The 20863-nt window shown below is 39.8% G+C and overlaps 1 protein-coding gene across 12 annotated transcripts in view; it reads left to right on the top strand.

Moving 5' to 3' along the window:
- Positions 1 to 20863, top strand: part of foxp1b (forkhead box P1b) — a 187013-nt gene that overhangs the window by 60580 nt on the left and 105570 nt on the right. For 11 of the 12 annotated variants that reach the window (XM_025059801.1, XM_025059804.1, XM_008320440.3 and 8 more), the window contains one exon: positions 11637 to 11807. In XM_025059801.1, the coding sequence (XP_024915569.1) occupies positions 11649 to 11807 (159 nt within the window). In that variant the 5' untranslated portion in view covers positions 11637 to 11648. Of the gene's footprint in view, positions 1 to 6282; positions 11808 to 20863 lie in introns of those variants that run through there. The other variant, XM_017036561.2, reaches the window with a different exon arrangement.

The raw sequence follows: 20863 nt of genomic DNA, 5'->3' as shown, positions 1-20863 counted from the left end.
TGTGTGTGTGTGTATGTACCTATATGTGTGTATATATGTTTATATAGACATAAGTACACTGTTGCGTGTTTGGTGTGGTGCTCCAATGTGAAACTCCACCGTCTCCGCGGTCAGAGACAGGAGGGCCGTTACATTAATAAAACCTGACTGCAAATCATATTCTCCACTGTGCTGCGTCTTGCTGAGCAGCTGAAGTGAAGATGTCAGAGTGGAGGTGTTTTGGTGATATGGAAGCCTTCCCTAAGCCTTGGGTCGTGTTCTTCTGTCTCACAATCAGCCGTGAAGTGATTTGTACATAATTGACAAGCTCCCGAAGTGACATCTGTGGGAAATTAGATCTCTGATCTCCTGGAGTTTCAGAAATATATCCTGAGTGTGCAGAGCTCTCCAGGTAAAACACCCCCAAACCCATGTGCCCGCACACACACACACACACACACACACACACATGTTTGGGAAGGGTATTCCTCCCCTTCTCCAAAACACATATTTGTTTTGGATGTTTTCAACGAGGGTCTACACGGTGATTAGAGATGTTCATTAACAAAATTGGGTATTTGTTTTAAACTTTAACCAATCACTTTGATATGCTAATTACAGTGTAATTTAATTTGAGCCCTGTAATGATGATGCTGTTATTATAGACATAAATGATGCAGTTAAGCTGAGAGTAATCTCATTTGCATACTGTACATGCCAGTAAATTAAGCCCTTTCCTGCGTAGCTTCAGCTTTAATTTTCCACTCCTTTTCACACAGGCGTCCCTCAGCCCCTGCGCCTAATAGCAGGCCGGTGTGTTTGATGTGAAGAGCCGCAGCCTGGCACTAAATCTAGTCACAATACGTAACACATAAAGGCTTTCATTATAACTCAGCGTGCCCTTTTAACAACTTTGTTATTAATAAGCAGGTGAGCTTGCCATGCTTTGTAGTGATACACAGAAAAGTGTTTTGTCCCTGACTGTAATCATCTGCAACATTAATCTGTGTCTGTGAAGTACAAAAAGGAAAAAAAATCACAACTGTAGTAATGATGCACGTGGTTAAGAACGGCTGATCACATTATATATCACCTCTATTATGAAGAAAGAGGATGATACATTTAGATACGCTAGCTAAAAAAAAGTGTTTTTTGATAGAACACTGACCATGCTTTACAAAAAAGACAATGATTATAATAATTATGAAAAAAACATCAGCTCCTCAATCACCTCATGATGATATTTTAGGTTAATTTATTGCTGTTAATAAATGCAAGTTGGGCCTGTTCTAACAAAACTTTTAATTTGAAAAAAAGTTTTAAAGTTGAAAAAAAAATGCTAAAAAAGATAATAGAAGTTAGAAATAGATTGGTTGAAATTAAAAAAAGATAGAACTTAACACAATATTGAAGAATTAATATAAATACAGTATCCAACATCTAGCTAGTGTTAGGTCATGATGTCATAAAACACATGCTAGCGTGCTAATGCTCTTAGCTGCACTTCGGACAGGCCTTCTCCATTAAGACACATTAACAGTAAATTATGATGTATTCTAAACAGTGGCTTTAGCGTCCTGTTAAAATGATGGAGCATAGTGTCTTTTAGACCTGGTGCGAATTTCTGCACGATTCCCAGTGACAGTTCTTGAGGTTGCTATGGGGTTGCTTAGCAAAAACAAAAACAGAATGTAATAATAGTCGTCATATTTGTTTCAACTGCTTTGTTTAACTTGGTCCAAAAATGTTTTTCTTGTTGAAGAAAAACTATTTGGTTCCAGCTGTGATGTCTTTTTATTTTCAGTGTTGTTGTCCATATTTGTTATCTTCAGTTTTTCCATGATGCTGTGCGAAAGACTATAACTGGTCTTGATGAAAGCTCCTACATCTTCATTAGTGAGGCATCACCTCCTGGCATCTGATTATGTGATGTTTGCAGTCAGGAGGTAAACATGTTTGTCACACAGAGGTGTATTTATGTTGATCAAACATCTACGATGGGCTGCTCTGAATGTTAAGGAATTGTCAGCCCACCACGGGGCCGCTCTTCGGCCATGTGGCATGGTAGCGCTCACCGCTTCACTTTGTGCGGTGAAGGTGTTCGAGGAGGTGGAGGGTGGTTTATGGACTTTAACACTGACAGTGCAATTGCCCTTCACTGAGAATGCTTCTCCATTTTGCGCCATAAAGAATATTATTTTTCTGCCAGCCAATTTTCTCTGTTAGTCTCTAATTGGCTACATAAATCTCAGATGTAGAGGGTGAGAAATGTTGCAGTGTCACACAGTGTAATCCTCACCCTTATTTACCAATTCATTAAGATTCATTGATGCAGGATGGGTGAGAGGAAATGACAACATAAATCAGGCCTCCAATATAATGACCCTAATCAGTTGGGAATTGTAGAAAATGTCATGATGAACTATGTCCTTGTATTAGTGCCACTGTACATTGTCATTGTGCTGCTTTATGAGTAGGAGGCATCCTCCTGACATGGACTGTATTTAACAAAAAAGAGTTGTAAAAATCTGATTCCATTAAAAGGTAGAAAATCACGTCAGGTCTCCTGGTATCCAACCCCCTCGCCCTCTGTCATGGGTTTAACTGCTTAATGGAACGCCCAAACTCCCATCCTTTTTAACCCTCACCGTCCTCTCCCTGGGAACCTGGGGCTTTTAAAACAATACCATATTTCTACGGCGTCAGTGACCCCCAATATCATATTGGAGAAGAATTGCTTTCTTTAGAGACAGTCAGGGGTCAGTGGGCGGGGCTGATCCCACTCCTAACCCCACACGGCAGCGCTGTGAGACATCTAAATTCACTGAGGACTTATTATTGTAAAAGAGGAACCGTCGCATTATCATGTCATTATTTGTGCGTCAAGGTTAATGATTGTGTCCGCAAAATCAATAGGCAGGCTTACTCACTGGTTCAGTGGCTCTAAACAAAAGAATTGAAATACCTGCACCCATTCTCATGTGTTTGACCATATTCACGCCAGAAAGATGACTAGAATATGACTATACTACGTGTGTTGGAGTATTATTTGTCTTGAATCTTTATAAATAAGCATTAATTTTTTTAGCATGAGTGTGTTTGTTGATACATGTATCAAGTTTGAACATATGCGGCAGGCTATGTAACAACTTCTTGAGTGAAAAAAACAAAATTCAAAATACAATACAGTCCATCTCCAAAATATATGTTTTATAAACTAATTGGTTCTTACGCGCTCTGAAGGAGCATATCTATGTCTATACTGAGTCATCTGTGAGCACTGATGGTGGCAGATGAGAAACTCCTGAAATAGAATAGCCATTGCATCACCGTGCCATTACTTGTGCTTAAAGGTTAATGATTGTGTCTCTAAATCAATAGTTTAACTTAATCTCTTAATGACCTGGTCCAAGCAGGAGGAAGGGGATATGTGCTGCTGCTTTATAACAACAGGAATAACACTACAAGCCACTTTCAGTTCCATTCAGATCAGTCACTTCATGACTTACTCACCAGTTCGCAGCAGCCTTCAGTGTATGAGGGCACAGGGACGGCTGTGTTGAATTTGACACAATCATCAAACGTTTTGTTTTGTTGTTGTTGTTGTTGTTTTTTCCCTCTGTAAAATGACTGCTTTCATTGTGTCGGCTCACAGAGGAAGTGTGCACAATCACTGGCTCTGCCTCCGAAAAAAGACAGCCACTGTATTGATACTGCTTTGGCCTCTGTTTGTGTGTGTATATATCCCATGGGTCTTAAATACAGCTAAACTAAATCCTTGGCCTCAGTTACCATCGGTTGCTGATGTGTTTTTCTCTGTACACCTTTTTGAAAGGTCTAATTGGCAGGAGAAGCACCGGGGTAATGATGGCTGCTTCTCTCTTGCCTCTGCATCAAGCTCCTGGTCAGGATGAAATAGAGGCCCTTCGTCTCCTGATGTCTGTCCTTTGCAGTGCAGTGTTAATGGGCCCTGAGCCACATGTTAGTGAGAATATCAAAGTCAAATGAAGGAGAGTGGCTGAGAAAATATGTGGTGATCCACTCCGGAAAGAGGCTCCGCATCCCAGAATTACTATTCCATTCATGTACAGCCAGATTTAAACTCATTAGACTTCTCTATTTACTCAGTCTCCATTGGCCCCAGTTGCACTAAAAATACCGTGGCCTGCCTTACTTTGACACATTGTCTCATTCTCTGTGCACAGCAGGAGTTTGCACTGAGGTGATTCTGTACGTCTGTCTTTCTGTCTGTGTTGGACTGAACGAGCCTAATTATTTAAAAAATACAAGGGACTACTAACGGTTAATATCACACAGATCTAAATGCACATTGTTAAAAGATGAAAGGTCAATGATTTATGACCAACTACTTAGAAGTTTATCTTTTTTGTAATATAATTCTCATCCCTCCATCCTTCCTGCTGGCATATTTTAAAATAAATAAAGTTCCAACATTAAAACTTCTAAAAAAAATCAAAAACAGATCGCTATGGGAATTTTGTAATTGTTTATGTCTTTAGTACGTTACTTTGATCGTACATTTTAAAGAGAGCAAGGGTTAAACAGAAAGAAAGTTGTGATTTTTCAGTCCTTACATATTCAGTGTTGTTTCCATAAATCTAGTTAGTGAATTATTGAGTAAAGTCAATGTTTGACAGGTTTTTACAATTTTTATTGCTGCCTTCTTGAGAAGTGACTTTGTTTGTTAGTTTTGGGAGAAACACCTGGTGGCGTTGCTCAACGGCGATGTGTTTCCACTGGAGACCACCTTGCCTGGCTGCTCTCTCCCTCAGCTCTTGTCCATCTTGATCTAATAGACGGTACTTATTCAGCAGCTGCAACACGCCGCCTTAATGTGCTTTCAAATGTCAGACTTTCTGTTTATCTTTTCATGTGCTTTGTTGTTTATTTTAGCCAGGGATGCATTTGCATCAACCTTGAATCAATAACACATGGCCACCCTCTTTGTCTCCTCCCAGAACCTGTTTACACTATGCTTTACCCTTGTGTCACCTAGGAAATGGCCCGATCATTCCACCTGGTTAATATTAAATGGCTTCTGTGAGATATTTGTTCATAAACACAAACCCTGCTCCTCGTGTTTACTGTAGCTATGGCAGCAATCCCTTATTAAACAAACAGCTGCTTTGTTTGTCAATGTGAGTGGTCTGGCTGTCGTCTTCACAGGCTTGAGCAAGAACTTTTAAAGAGTGCCGGAGTGCTTCAAGTCAGATTTATTTATTTATTTTTTATTTTTTTGCAGTAGATAGACCTTCTGCAGAGTGGGGTGTGGGCTCCTGCCTTTCTGTCACAGGAGTAGGAAGAGATACTTTGCTTATCTGTGACATGGTTGAAGTGGCTGAAAGATTACATGGATGTATCGTCTGATGCTGTGTCTTTTTTGGCAAAGTATCATCTGGGCTGTTAGCTCCTCTCTTCACATGATGATACATCAGTTAACCTACAATGGTTTGGGTCACGTCACTTGTAGTTTGCAGTAATTTCTTCTCTTTCTTTTATTTCTGTAATTCTATACTTATAAGAAGCTAGACTCACTCATCATCTGAATATTTAAACATGTAATATTCACCTCGTTGCTCCTGTTCAACAATTAAACCTGCAGCTTAAACAGGAGCACACACAATTGATGACCGAACAAAACAACATGGTGTTTTGCTGCTGTAAATAGACCTGGCAGAAATGACAAAGCCACAAAGCGACGATGAAAGAGAAGAGGAAGAAGAGGACATAAGTGTGGCTAAAGATGAGGAGGAAGGACTAACACTTGGTCGCTTAGCAACCATGGTGAGAATGGCCACTGAACTTCAGCGAGTAGCTCAAGAATGGGACCCTTTGATGAGCCGTTCATTACAGTTCTCCAACATAATCGATGGTGGCATGTCGGTGTATAAGGATCTTTTTGCAAAGAAGAAAAAAGAGCGACAACAACTGCCTATCACTATGTTCTTCTCCCGAACAAACACACCTGCACCGCGGGCTTCAAAAGAAGAAAACACTGCAGAGCGGAGTCAGGATGCAGCGGCTCAGTCTGAAGAGCAGTGAAATAAAGCTGAGTCACTATTTGTCCGACTGTACAGGTAATTTGTATTTTTTTCATAATCATTTTTAATTTTCTCCCGTTCACGGTGGGCGGTGCTAATCTCCGCAATTTGAAGCCTTCTGTTCACGTTGATGATTAAAATTATTATTTGACAGTACATTACAGAAGTTATTTGTTGAAACGTTTCTAAAGTACTTTTATTTTACTTTATTTGTGAAACAAATGGTTGAGACTGTAAAATGGTTTGTTCGTTCTTTCTCTTCTTTTTCTGAGTATTTATTGTAACCCCCGCGAAAAACAAGGGTTTACTGTATATCAAATATTTATCAGTAAAAAAATACATCTTTTCTTTTCATCGTTTCTCTAACCACAAACCACTGTTCTAGAAGGACAAAAAAAAGGTAATGTCTCCTGAGATCTTTTATTTAACATAATGATAATTAACACATGATAAAACCCAACCAAAAACACAGGAAAAACATCATACAAATATATGTGATTACATGTATATAGAATGGCAAGAAGCGGGTAAGAACATGTCAGTGATGACTAGCGACAGTCCCAACAGAAACCTAAGGTTGGAAGTTTTCGGTCTGTTCTTCAATGAACGTTCATCAGAGATGAGCGCTGCGATACCGGGCGATTTAGCACACAGCTTGTCTTTTGACGTCTCCCCAGCATCAGGAGCCATAATACAGCACAACAGGCAACACAAACCTTGAAGCGCATTTCTGTTGTTGCACCTTTCGGTACACGCTGTTGTGTTGTCTAGTCTGGCAACCAAGCTGAACCTAAATAGCTCCAGAAGAGAACCTCTCTGGCTTGTCTCCTCCTTTGTGTGTCTTTATCTTGCACCCTAGAAATGTTGTGCTTTTGTTGTGTGCTTGTGTAAACAAGGACTGTGTGAGAACTTGGCGAGGCGAAGCAGGTGGCCGCTCAGGCTTTACTGTCATGAGTATTAAGGAAAAACAGAACACAGAGAAGGGTCAGAGCACAGCTGCGTGGCCTGACCCTACCTTGAATCTACTGCTGACTTGTTTGAGTTGGTGAAATCTAGACAAGTGTGACATGGGGACGGGCATTATATTTCCTGAGAGTGTGTGTGTGTTTGTGTGGGAGGGGTTACGGTGGGGGTGGTGTTGATGGGCTCAGGCCTCTGGCTGCTGTTAACCTTCAACCTGTCCGGTCAGGTGGGAGATGAAGGACAGTGTTGTTTGTATTGTACACGTCACGATTGAGGCAGGAAAAACAAAACAAACAGTAAACAAACAGAAACTCTGACCTTTTGTTATTATCCAGGGTTTCTCTTTAAATATTTTCTTTGTTTTTCAAGCGGCCTCCCCTCGCCTTCCGAAAAACTAAAAAGTCAACAGTTCAGCCACTTCTTTCTTTCTATAAGAAATGTATTTTTTATTTATATTGAAAAATACCCATTCTTTAATTAAGGCATACGTGGGACTGGAAAGATTTATTCAGATTTGTTCAGAACAGTCATACCGTGTTGTTGTTTTTTTCTTGGTTACCATTTAATTCCAATGTTTCACCATCAGGATGTCAATATGCAAAACATATATTTTGTTTATTTCCTGTGCTTCAACATGGTGAAACTTTTCCTACAAAAAAATTGCTCCTTGACTGAAAAACATAATGAAGCCACATTAACTGAAAAACAAGCTTAAATGTTTGATGTTGTGAACAAGTTTATTTCTACCATAATTAACACCTAACACATAGAGCTGCGTTCGTTTTTGGTGTTTACTAAAAACGAAGAAGACTTGAATTGATTGCGCAGCATAATTGGCCCCGACGAGCAACTCAGGCGTCGCCGATTTTTGCAGCAAATCATTTTATTCATGCGTTCTCTGTCGGAGAGCAGAAGAGGAAGCTTGCACTTACGAGCTGGAGCTAATATGTCTTTGGTTTAGAAGTACTTCGCATTAAGCCATGGAAGTACTCTACTCAGTATTTGTACTATGTCTAACAGTAAGGTTGACTGTGACCTATTAACTATAGTAATAGGTCACCTCATTTAAAAGATGAGTATTGAGTATTGGATTAAGATTCTCTCTTCAGTTCATTTTGATTCCACGTCGATTTAAAAACATAAAATCCATGATCGACCAAATAAGTGTCTGATAAATAATTACTGTTATAACAGTCTCCAGACTTTTGTTATATATAACGTAGATACTTCCTTGTGTACCTTCACTGACGACAACTTCAATGTTAATCTCCAGCCTTTATATAACAGTGATGAGCTCATTCAGATAAAAATTCTCTTTCACACAGTGAATGTGGACAGAGCCGGCAGCAGCACTGTCTCCGTAGGTTCATCCTTTCTTAATAAGAAACTCCCTTTTCTCCAGCGTCTCTTTTGTATGTTGTTTTATGTCCAAATGTTTATGTTGGGAGCATAAATAGTTTGTAACCACAGTAAAAATGCCTCTTTTAGCACAACACTTGACCCATAATTATGTCTGAATTTGTGCATGTTGTATAAATGGAACAGATGGAAAAGCTGCAGCTTTTTGAGTCATCATGGACGAGGCTATCCCCTCAGGAAAAAGGAAAATAAATAGATGGATAAACAAGTAAAGGCCAGGTCATGTGACCAGACTGTGGCGTCCAGGCCATGATGGCGGTGTCCCTGCCTCAGTGCTTCTCAGATTAATATTGTTATCAGCACAACCCTAATAAGGCTCTTTCCTATCTGCTTGATATTTATGATGGATAATAGCCATTTTTCCATTTTCTTTATTCCTCTGATTTTTTGCTGATGATATTGCAGGTTTGAATTATTATGTGGTGAAATTAATGAGAAGCTAGATTTATGGGTTCCATTTGTTTGTCAATTTGGAAATTAATTGGGTGTTAATTTTAACCGTCCCCTCATCAGTGCCGGTACCGAGCATGTGTGCATTACTTTGCATTCATTGAGGCTTTTTTCTCCCTCCTTCATTGTGGGTCACTAGTTTTGCATACGTAAAAATAGTCCCACGGCTCATTCTCTTGATGACTTTGGGAGATGCTGTGCATTTGGAAATTTACACTATTCTGTTATAATCTACACAGAATGACAGTGCACGTATAATAGCTATTACTTTCTCTCCTTTTATGTTTCATTTGAAAAAAAGAAAATAACCCCCGTGCATGGAGAAATGTCTCTTATTATTTGAAAATTAAATGAGGTGAATAACACCAGCACACAGTTTATTTCAGAAGACATTTAATTTGGCCTTTAAATGTGATAGGTGTCTCAGATGGGGAGGTGGTACAAGGAGCAGCCTGTAGATGGAGTCGTGAGTGGCTCCAAGCCATCCCTGTATTTCTCTTGCTTACCTCTCATATAGAAAATCCCTTAATGTTGGAAATGTGTGCCAGACTGGAGAGGTGAGGCAGGTCAACATCTGTCTCCAGTTCTAGCCCAGAGAACCCCGGGTCGGCCGGCAGAACATACTGGAGCTGCTCAGACAGACAGAGTGCGGCCTGTACTTTGACCAAAGTTTCACATGACAAGTCTAATTTTTGCAAGAGAAAAGTTTTAAACCCAAGCTAAAAAAAAAAAAAAAACCAGCACTGGAAACCTAAAAATGCATTCTAACTCTCATGGATCTTTATCTAACTAGTGTTTTTGGTGGATCCACTGACACATTAATACATATTTTACATTATACATTATGTTATTTATCAGCCACATACAGGGAGTCCTTGACTTCCATTTATCCATCCAGAAGAAAACTACTGTAGACTTAGTCCAACCTTTTCACAATATGTCGCTGCTTTTTTCCCACTTTTATTAGAATAGTTTTCCACTTTGTAGATGTTTTCTTTTCCATTTCTAAAATAGTCATTTGTGGAAGAAAAAGTCTCATTATTGTCTAATAATCCTTAGTCTAGACTCTTGTGTCACCTACTGTACATGCACTGTGTTGCTGTATGGCAAGTTGTCAACCTCAATTTCCTTTCAGTCTGACTGTGTGTATCCCTATGGTGTCGTTATGTGTGTGTGTGTGTGTGTGTGTGTGTGTGTGTCTGCGTGTCTGCATCTTGTTTGGATCTGATACCTCTGGCAGCGCTGTGCCCCTGTCGTTGAACACACATTAACTCACATTGGCCCTCCTATTACACGCCCTAAGCGGAACACCATAAATCTGCATTTGCTTCCATTTTCACCTTCTTTCATGATGAGGCCCAGTGTTTTAAAGGCATTTATTCTGCTTCATATAAATAATTAATCAGCCAAGTTAATTTGCTTCTGCCTGACTTGGTCAGCTTCATTAACCACTATGGAATTGTTAGACTACAAGCAGTGCATCAGCAAGGGCCGACAACCAGTGCACAATAGCTCTAAATCATTTCACTGATTTGCGGAAAACATGGCTCACATAAGCACTGGTGTCGCCGTGCACTTGACCTGCAGGGAGACAGGAGGGGGTTGGGCCGGTGTGTCTGTCTGGCTATTGTGTACCCATCAGCAGAACAGAGTGTCTATAATGTAAGGTAAACACATTGTTGTCAGATTTTGGGGCAGGTGGTTAAAATCCTTAAATTTGCTTTTTCTTTTTCTTTTGATGATACAAAAGGTTAGACTTGCTTATAAGTTTAATTTAAAAATTTTGTAATTATTTTCGATGCAGAAGAAAGTCAGGATTTAGATGAAAATGTCACCAGGATTCCCTCAGCTTCTTTGTGTAGTAGACTGTGTCATAGCTATATATTTTAGATTTTAAAATGCGTCACTTAGACCTAAAAAAGCACTGGCAGAAAATAGACTACTTTTGTCATGTTTTTGATACAGTCGCTAAAAAGAATGTAATGTAACGTCAAACTGTGGTGCCAATGTTTGTATGTTATTCTTTTGAGTTAGATTTAGTTATGAAAAATAACATTTTTGTGTAACAGCTCAAAGGGGTTTGTTTATACTCGGTCCTGTATTTTGGTGTTAATTGAGCAGCCCTGAAGGATTTGACTGTTTTTTTGCCTGACCTCAGATTGGCTTTTTCTCATGGAGATCCTTTGGCAGGCCTCACACAGTCGCCCTGTTTCCCATTAAAAAGCTATTCTGCCGTGGTTCTTCTGGGAGCCGTGCGAGTAAATATATCCATTTCCATAGAAAGTGTTTTGTTTTTGGACTTGCAGTGTTTTCTTGGGCTCCTCTGCTCTTGCTCGGAGCAGGTTGGGTTCCTCTCAGATGTGTGCTGGACCCCGGACCCCTCCCCACGTTCGACTCTCAATGGAAAACACAAACAAAACCTGAGTCCTTCTCACTTTTCCCCGACCCAGTATGGACTTGTCATCTGCCAAAGGTCTGCACCGGAAAAAGACAAAACAAAGAAGCAGTTCATTGCTGTGTTGGAGCTGCAGTCTGTGGGAGAATGTGTTTGCCTCACTGCGTACGCTACACACAAACAAACAAGACACTGGGACGTACAAAACTGAGGAGGAAATCTGGAATAAAAGTGAAATTGTGTGGGAAGGATATGGCAGATGTTTATAGTTTGGCCCAGCACTGAAATGCGACCTCACCACTGCATGTTTTAACAGCTGCTTCTCTCTCCGTCTCTGTCCCCTGTCTTTTCCCCCTTTCTTCTTTCAGGTTTTTTAAGTCATGATGCAAGAATCTGGGGCGGAGGCAACCAGCAATGGACCGGCCAGCCAAAATGGAGCAGCAAGCCTGGAGGGAGGCTCCAGGGAGGGACGACACAAGAGCAACACGCCGTTGGTGGAAATGAGCGCGGCTGAACTTTTGCATCTCCAGCAGCAGCAGGTAGGAAGGCCAGGAACTCTTCAACACCTGTCGTCACTTCATTAAGCCCTGTCAACATCGGGCCTGATTCCCCTCCTAAAGTGCAGCTTAATATTTAATTCTGTCCTAAAGTACATAGCGTACATAAACACATTATTATTATTTATGTATATTGTGGACCTTTTTAAATATTAAACCACGGGTGAAGTGCTCGTGTGTTCGGTTCCTGAATGTGTTTTTTCTGCAACATACAGAATCTGCATTTCGATACAAAATTTATGAAGGTGTTCTGACAAGTTGTAAGTACGTAGGTGCTGCTGGATCCTGTAGACATCTAGGAATGATGACATCCCAGGTGATGACAGAGTTTTTCCACTGACTCTTTGTAAACATAGGCAACACTCGCAGGTAATGCCGTGTCGTCCAATGGAAGGCATCGGCGCATGATGGCGTTATCTTTGACTGAGCTGCAACGTGTTTTTGCTATCAGAGAGAGACTGGAGGCAAACAGAAAAGGGCTTTTTCTGTTGCTGTCAGTGATGTGTGTGTGTGTGTGGCTCATGACAGTGTGTTTTAAGGAAACAACAATGAAGAACACTGAAAAAATCAGTGTGTCATCTACTATCTGCGTCTGTCCAACAAGGCAAAGGAGGTTCCTGTCAAGATCTGTTTAGTGATGATGCACAGACTCTGTGCTGCTGTCCGTTGTCAAATCACATCCATCATGGAGTGGAACATCACTCCAGCACCGGGGCGACATGATGCTGTGTAACACAATTCACTACAGAGCTGCGCAGTTATTGAGGATCATCACTCTTCATCTTTTGCTGAAGCCATCTGATGGACATCAGTGTTAACGTCAAACACCAAGCTTGTCAGGAAAGACGATAAAACAGAGAATTCAAACACAGCCTTGTGGCCAGAACATTATTATTTTATACAGCTCTGCAATTTTATATAATTTATTCAAGTAGGAGCAACACAAATGGCTTTTTTAAATAACTTCCCTTTTTTAGATGAGCTCAACCCAGAGAAAAGGTGTTTTTGTTTTTTTTCACAATAAACACCTTTTAGTTTGGCTTCCTTTTTGTCTTAGTGTCTTAGTGAGCGTGTATTAAGGCATTGACAGAAAAAAACATTTATCAAAGTGAGTGCCACAAGTTGACTGCTGCCAGGAGGAGTTCAAAAGTCGAAAGTGTGAGCATCTCACTGGGAGCTGATGGAACAACTGGTTACTGTGTTCTTCTCATGAGCAAAAGCTACAAATAACGTATGGAGAGTTACTGTATATGGTCATTGTTGGACGGGTTCGTCTGTGTAGTTCCTCCTCTGTTAATGTCATGATGTCATTAAATGACTCACTGACTCAACGTTGACTTTATTGCGAGATTAGTTCTCATGAAAAAAATCTGAAGTCGTCAAGGACCTAGCGTGTATAGAATTGTGTTAAATGACATCAACTACCTGAAGTAGTAGTTAGCCAATGTGGCTAACTGTTGGTGAAAGTTGTGGCGGTCAGTGGAATATCAGCCATTGGCTCTGGTTTGTTCTCTTTGTGCATACATTTTTACAAACAGATAATTAACAAGGTATAATACATACTGTAATTACTATTGACAAACAAATTAGCCAAAAAAAATGACAAATTGCATATTCAACATTTTGCACTTATCAAAGGCCTTTTGTGTTTGTTCAGATTCACGGCTCCTCCCAACGCCTTAAACTCCAGCCCCTGTAGCCAGACCTCCGACCGCTGTGTTTTTTTAAACTCCAAATATACATGTCATCAGTGACGGAGTCACCACCATACTGAATTCATTACTGCAGTAGTCATAAAAAACCATGGATAAAATTTCAATAACTTTAAGCCACAGTTGTGTAAACTGAAAACTCGAGTCCTGTTGCCTTTTCCTTTATTCTTTGCCAAAAGAACATTTTGATTCGCTGTGCTACGACAGCGGAGTTACAGTTCAGATGAATGTAGAAGGATAGACACCCACACACACATACAGTGTGAGAGAGAGTATTTAAGTAGTGGTGACACTGTTGACACCATGAAGGGGTGAATATGAAGCTGAACTTCTAGCTTATGTAGGATCCCAGTTCTCCAGTCATTCACAAAATCATTCCATTTCTGTCCAGGTGTTGCACAGGCCTTTAGAAAAGGGATGATTAAATCTGATTGTCAGAATTGATATTGGTCAAAATCCATGACAGCATTTCAGATTTTTATGGACGGGTGTGATTTTTTTTTTCTTCCTGGTCTTCCATATTTTGCCACAGAAAACAAAGACGCAACATTCGGTCTTTGTGCTGTTTAGACAAGTCCCCTGGTCAATTTGTGTCCTACAGTCTTTGTTAAAACACCGGCAGCTGCATTAATCACTGCACCTGATAAATGGTGCATGGATGTGGACCAGGATAAGATGTTCCACACCCAGCTCCTGACACCAGGCTTTGATAGGCTACTTACCACGGCAGAGTTACTGAGGAGGGAGGCAGCCTTTCTTTTTATCCTCCCATTAGACTAACCCAGGATTTTCACTCATGCACCATGAACCATGTTAATTGTCCCGGGGGAATTACAGTCTTCGCTCAATTACTTGATAACTTTTTCTTTGTGGCATTTCACAGTCCTCCCCCCCAGTGTTATTTGCTTCTCCGCACTAATACGCCTCTTGCTGACACACTGTCTTTTTTTCTTCCTTCATCTTTTCTTTGTTCTTCACCAAACATCCAAGGTGCCATTAAACAAACCTGGCCCTGACATACCATTTATTCTTATTAGGGAACATAAGTATGAAAGACAGTGCCCATTAATAAAGATGGGGGATGAAATAATTGTAATGTGTTTGATCATCTTGATACTGACAGGAGAATTCATCTTGCAAACTAGTTGGATTTGGGGGAAGTGGACCATAAGCTTGGTTTGAGCATCTCTATTAGGAAGTCAAACACTGTCTGTCAGGAGCCTCCGACACTGTCTTTAGGGAATTTTTGAAGCTGACCTGTGATTATTGTCTGTTCAGTAAGTTGAAATTTGTCTAATCGATATAGCCGTGGCATCAGGAGATTTTTTTTTCTGTTGTTTGAGGCTGCTGTGATTTCTTCAGAGCTGATTTAAAAATAAATGTTGTCTTTATTTCGAGCCACTAAACAGGTCGTTTAGGTCAGTGGTTCTCAAACTGTGGTACCACTGGTGGTACGTGGGGAAAAAATAATATTTTTACATTTTCAGTTGAATAAATCTGAAACACACCTTGCACAATAATACAACATTTAAACATAAACATCTTTATAAACATCTATCCTGTGTGGTGGAAACTAGTAGTGAAAGCCTGTGCTGCTATAGTCTAGTGTTTGTCATCATGGTGGTACTCAGAGAGCTCAATGTTTTCTCAGGTGGTAGAGAGTATAAAAAGTTTGAGAACCACTGGTTTAGGTCATTCACAGAGCTTTATAGTCTCAGGTTCAAAAATCTTTCCTAAAGAACATTTTCTCTTTCTGGTCAGGTCTTCTCCCTCTGCTGACATCTTTGAATTTTACAAATGTATCATTTTCTGTTTATTTCTCTATCTGTCATTCGTTTCCTTTTTTTTGTTTTCGATGTTTGCTCAGCTTCTGTTGTTTCCGGGTCTCTAAATAGATTTGTCCGGTAGTTACTCTGAGCAAATGAAGGAAAACTAAAAATTCTGGCGACAATTTAAAAAAATAAAAAAATCAGTCCGACATGGTGGTAGCCATGGACGATGCCTGATAAACCTCAGGACATCCACAATATTTGTCAGTTTGGCATAAATTAAATGTTTTTAATCCACAAGGTTTTTTTGAAGAAATGAAGCAAATAGACCGGACACTAAAGTTGGTCTTATATTGTAATATATTCCCAAGAAGAAAAAACAAATGAATGTGATTTTATTTCTAAACTAAAATTAAAATCACTGAATCAGACCACAGTCATATTGTCATATTGAGTGAACGAAACTGCAGCTTTGCTAATGTTGCAACTGTTTTTGTGTTGCTCAATTTACATTTCTCCTTTTTGGTTGTTTTTTTGCCAACCTTTATTTTCTTCAAAAGCTGAACTTGTTGATTTTTCTTTTGTGTGTTTGTTTGTGTTGCAGAAGTTGTGGTTTAAACGCTTTCATAGGAGGAAACGAAGCTAGCAGTAATAACACCACCATAGAAGAGGTTTTGCAATAGTCTGTATGTGGTATTTGTAACTGTAAGATTTTGCAACAGGAAGTTGTGTTCGACCTGTAGTTTAATAAAGTCAGTGGCACTCAGGCTGTCCAAGCCGCCGTTTGTACATGAGACACACAAATGTAGAGGGGGTTAAAAAGTGGGGTATGTTTGTTTGGCATTAATGCAAATTTGGAAAAATGGGGAAGACAAACTTGTAATTTGAAAAATAAAAAGATAGATATATATATATAGATTTGTGTATATATATATATATATATAAATATATATATATATATATTTATATATATATATATATAAATATATATATATATATAAATATATATATATATATATTTATATATATATATATATACACACACACACACATATAATTAATTAAGACTTAAAAGTAGAACATAATTTCAGTTTTCTGAGCTGACTGTTGATTCTTTTTGGACAAAAGAAAAAAAATGACCTGTATTTTGGAGGTTTACTCTATATTAGTGACAATCTCACAAGAGAAGCATTTTTTTAAACACTTTTTACTTCTGTGTTTTTGAGGTGTGGGCTGTATTGCGTGTACAGAGAGAAGAGAGTGACATGCCACCTCAGTGGTAACAGAAAGAGCTGAGTGGATGCAGCTCATCCGTTTGCATAATGCAAAGCTCTCACTGTCCCAGGTGGAGACTTGAGGAGGTAGAAATGCCCGTCTTAGCCACTTAGCCATGTGTCGTCAAGCTTTAGCAAGACAGAAGTGCATGATCGTACACACATGATAATATATAAGATCGGGTGAGATCAGAGACCACCTTCGTCCCACTGTTGTTGAACAATCAACTGAAGGTCACTGGTAAATAGTCACCTTGTGTTTACTACTGACTATTTACTACAACCAGTGCTGTGATAATTACTTCTCTTCTACTTCTCTCTGTTTCTACCTACAGCTGTAGGAAGAACTGAACAGGCCCACACACCTCCCTCTGCAGATCAGGGCATAAGGTAGCCATGACTCAGACCTCATCTGAAGAGGGAAGGGTGAAGGCATGAATGTTGTGGAGTTTATAGCAGGGCAAAAATAGATTTCCAGAAAAAGGTATGAAAGTGATGAGGGTAAAAGGGTTCAGTATTTTTTAAACATTTTATTCTGTCCTCTGTATGTAAGTCTGACTATGTGTGAAAATGTTAAGACGTCATTGTCTTCAGACTCACACCCTGATCAACACTAAGTACTTGGCTGCCGTAATCATCTCCCACTGATTAATGATGACCAATATATTTTGTTGACCTAATACAAATGTCTACATTGCTCAGGCCTTGTACAACCATTACCATGCAGCTGAATGAAGGGGGTGCTGTAGAGCCAATAATGTCCATTGTTATAAATAATGGCAAATATTTTTTATTTTTGAACACAATCTTAGTTTGACCAAAATACCTGGGAGATGAAGCCATATCCAATCACACGAAGGCATAGGATCAGCAGTGTTCACTGCCATGTGTAAAAAAGTCCAAATCAACTTTCACATTGTAACTGGATCACTTAACTCTGAACTTAGGGTCAACCTCCTGACCCTGTACCCACACCTTCACACATAGCTCCAACAGGAGAAAATATGGAAATAAATAAACTCTTTTTAAAGTGAACACCTGTCACTTGCTGAAATCGGGGCCGGCGCTTATATATACAGAAATAACACATTAACTCGAAATTTATTTCTTTTTAACTTGTTCTGAAGTGCTTATGCAGCATCTGCGGTGTGTCCTGATTTTTCTGGATGCACAGCTGGCTCTCAATCCAGGACGCAGTGAGCGTCCACAAAAAAACAATGCATAATTAACTTGGCCTGCAAAGTTGTATCTAATTTATGGGAAAATAATAAAAATGTTACATTTCCTAAAAAATGCTATTGAACTTGAAAAACCTGTATTTTCCTAATTAATATTTACAAAAATATGTCTTGAAGTTTATACATTCAAAATTGTTTCTTACAGCCCGTTATTGCTGTATAAAATTCAATAGAACACAACACAAAGTTCCCACTTCAGTTATATGTGCATCACAGTAATGTAACAGTGCCCCCCCCCCCCCAACTATTTGTTACCCATCACTGTTAGCAAGAGTGGCTACATGAGCCTGACCAGTGAAACTGTCACAAAGCCAAGAGTAAAAAAGTTCCTCAGGATCAGAGCATCTCCCTGGGAGCTGATAGAACAACTGATTACTGTGTTCTCTCCATTAACAAGAGCTAATATATTATACATTCAAAATAGTATATGGAGAGTTACATGATCATTGTTGGACGTGCTTGTCTGTGTAGTTCCTCCTCCTTCCTCCTCATGTCACAAATCACCTGGTGGAAAAATCAGAAGTCGTCAAGTGATAATCACTCAGTCACTCACTCCATCTGTTGTTGTACAGAAATGACATTATGTTGTATTGAAGTATAATATAAACATTAACTGAAGGTATAAATCCAGCAGAGCGAAGCATCGTTGAATCAGTTTTATTTTAGTCATGCGTGGAGCACGTGTGTTTCCCCAGATCACAATGCACTAAAATATCATTTTCCACCAGCCACGGCTTTACTGTGTACATGTGCAGAAGCTCTCAGGTATCTCCTCTGTAGTTTCATATTTTCACAGGAGGCTAAGCACAGGCTCCAGCTTATTGGAAAATCTGGCAGAGAGGATAACATCAGTGTTATGACACTGCATATTGCCCTAAATTGCTTTATTGGTAAAATGATAGTGCTCTTCCAATTTAAATAATTTTATGGAATCCCTCACAGAACAGTTTAATTATGTTATCACACAACTGGCAACATCTGTCTTTATACCACAGCACATGACAGTTTTATTACAAGCTGAATTTCTTTGCTGGTTCTGGCAATTGATGTGTGATCTGATTAATAATCACACAGATGGAGGTGAAAATTGAACAGTCATGTGCCACAGTGTTGAAAAAGGGGGAAATAATTGTTATATAAAAAAACACGACAATGTGTCAATGAAAATATCCGAAATGTTTTGCTCTGGCTTCTCTCATTTTGAGATATATTAGCTTTCTTTTTTCTTTTCTTTTTTTAAAGAAGTTAATGCTTTTCTTCTAGGGAAAAACGTATTTAGTCTAGTGCAACTTTTCAAATCTATTTTGTCACCAAAGTTTTGTTATTGAGGTTTTTAGAGGTAAACCACCCAGCAGCTCTCCTTTGTCTAATGGATGTCTCCACAGCAGCCAGCCCATGAACTCATCCATTTTGTTGAGTCTACCTCCAGCCACCAATCTCCGACTGGGAGGAGATGAAGCACAGGTTGCATCTGTGCCAGAAAGAAACCCATAGTTTAAAATAGTTGACTGTTGCTCGGGTCGACACATCCTGTTTACACGCTGAGGTTATGTGGGCAGCGGGGTGGTGGTGGGGGGATCACAGGAGCGGTTGTCGACAATGTGGCAATCAGAACAGACACAGAATGTAACCAGCACACACGGACACTCAGTCACTCATCACACACGGCAGTGGCCATCTTATCATAGCACAAAGGAAGAAAGAAACACAGGGTGAGTTTGTTTTTGAGTAATGAGTATTAGGAGCAGACACGTCAGAACATGTTGGGTTTTGAAATACTTTTATATATTTTACCAGCTCCGTTACCAGGGAGGTTGTGTTTAATTGTGTCGTGAGAGATAATCAGGTTGACCATGGAAATGTATCCAATTTCACTTAATTCAACTGTTATTTGTTTACTGCAAATACTTCTTTGTCTTCTTTGGTTAGTAAAAAATGTCGGGAGATTTGGCTCTGCTGAAGAAGATCTTTGTCTGTCTTTCATCAATTCCTTGGAGTATAGCAGCCCTGTGTTCAACTAAACAGGCTCATGTTTTTTTCTAATATAAAATATATGCCATTGTTCAAAAAAGCTTAGGAAACACTGGTGTAGCAGAACCTTCTTGTGTTTATGGTATTCATGGATGGCTTCATATAGGTGTCTGGTCTCTTAAACGGGTCTGAGGACCCAGTTGTGGATCCCACCTTCGTCCATGGTGGTCGAGCACCAGTTCCTTCTCCCCTTGAATGAGTTGATGATTTCAATGGAAAGAAAGTGAACTACTTGTCATGACACAGCACACCACTGCACACAACCAAATGTGACCTCTGTTTTTAACCTGTCACCAGAGTGAACAGTGGGCAGCTATAGGCACCTATGGAGCAGTGTGTGGGGACGGTGCCATGCTCAGAGCACCTCACTGGTAACATGGCACTCGAACTGGAAGCCTTCCAGACCCAAGTCTGCTTCCTTATCCACTAAGTCAAGTGTCACTGTAAAAACAAAATGCACTATTATTTTGTTGTTGTTGTTGGTTTTTATTTAAAGCTAGCAGTGAAGTGATTGGCTTTTCTGTTTTTCAGAAACTAAGCAACAATTGCATACTTTACCCTTCTGGTGATGCTGTGTATATTCTCGGGGTTGCTGTGGAGATGTTGTGGCTAAGGAGCTCTGTGGAGGCCTGCAGTTGTAATGATGTGAGAGTCTGCTGGTATCATTAGGACAAGGAGAGGGGCTCTCTTTGTGTGGTGCCCTGATTCTCTTTGATGGCCTTGGAGGTCTGCATGTTTGTGCTGAAGTGGGCAACTCTAAACTTTGAGCAGGTGTCCAAAGCAGCTGGCTGTGGCAGACAGGGTGATGTGTGCGTGTGTGTGTGTGTGTGTTCTGTCTGTAGTAAATGACTGAGAAAGACTGAGAGAGTCAAGGAACTAATGGATCTGGCATGTTTTATTTAAACACTGCAAACAAATGCTTATAATCGCTCCATGTCAAGATGCACACATACCCCTACCACACACACACACACACACACACACACACACACACACACACACACCACACACGCA

Source organism: Cynoglossus semilaevis, chromosome 11 (assembly GCF_000523025.1).
Source record: "Cynoglossus semilaevis isolate Cse_v1.0 chromosome 11, Cse_v1.0, whole genome shotgun sequence".
Taxonomy (NCBI): Eukaryota; Metazoa; Chordata; class Actinopteri; order Pleuronectiformes; family Cynoglossidae; genus Cynoglossus; species Cynoglossus semilaevis.
The sequence above is the reverse complement of the archived record's forward strand: the minus strand, read 5'-3'. Positions and strand labels throughout refer to the sequence as shown.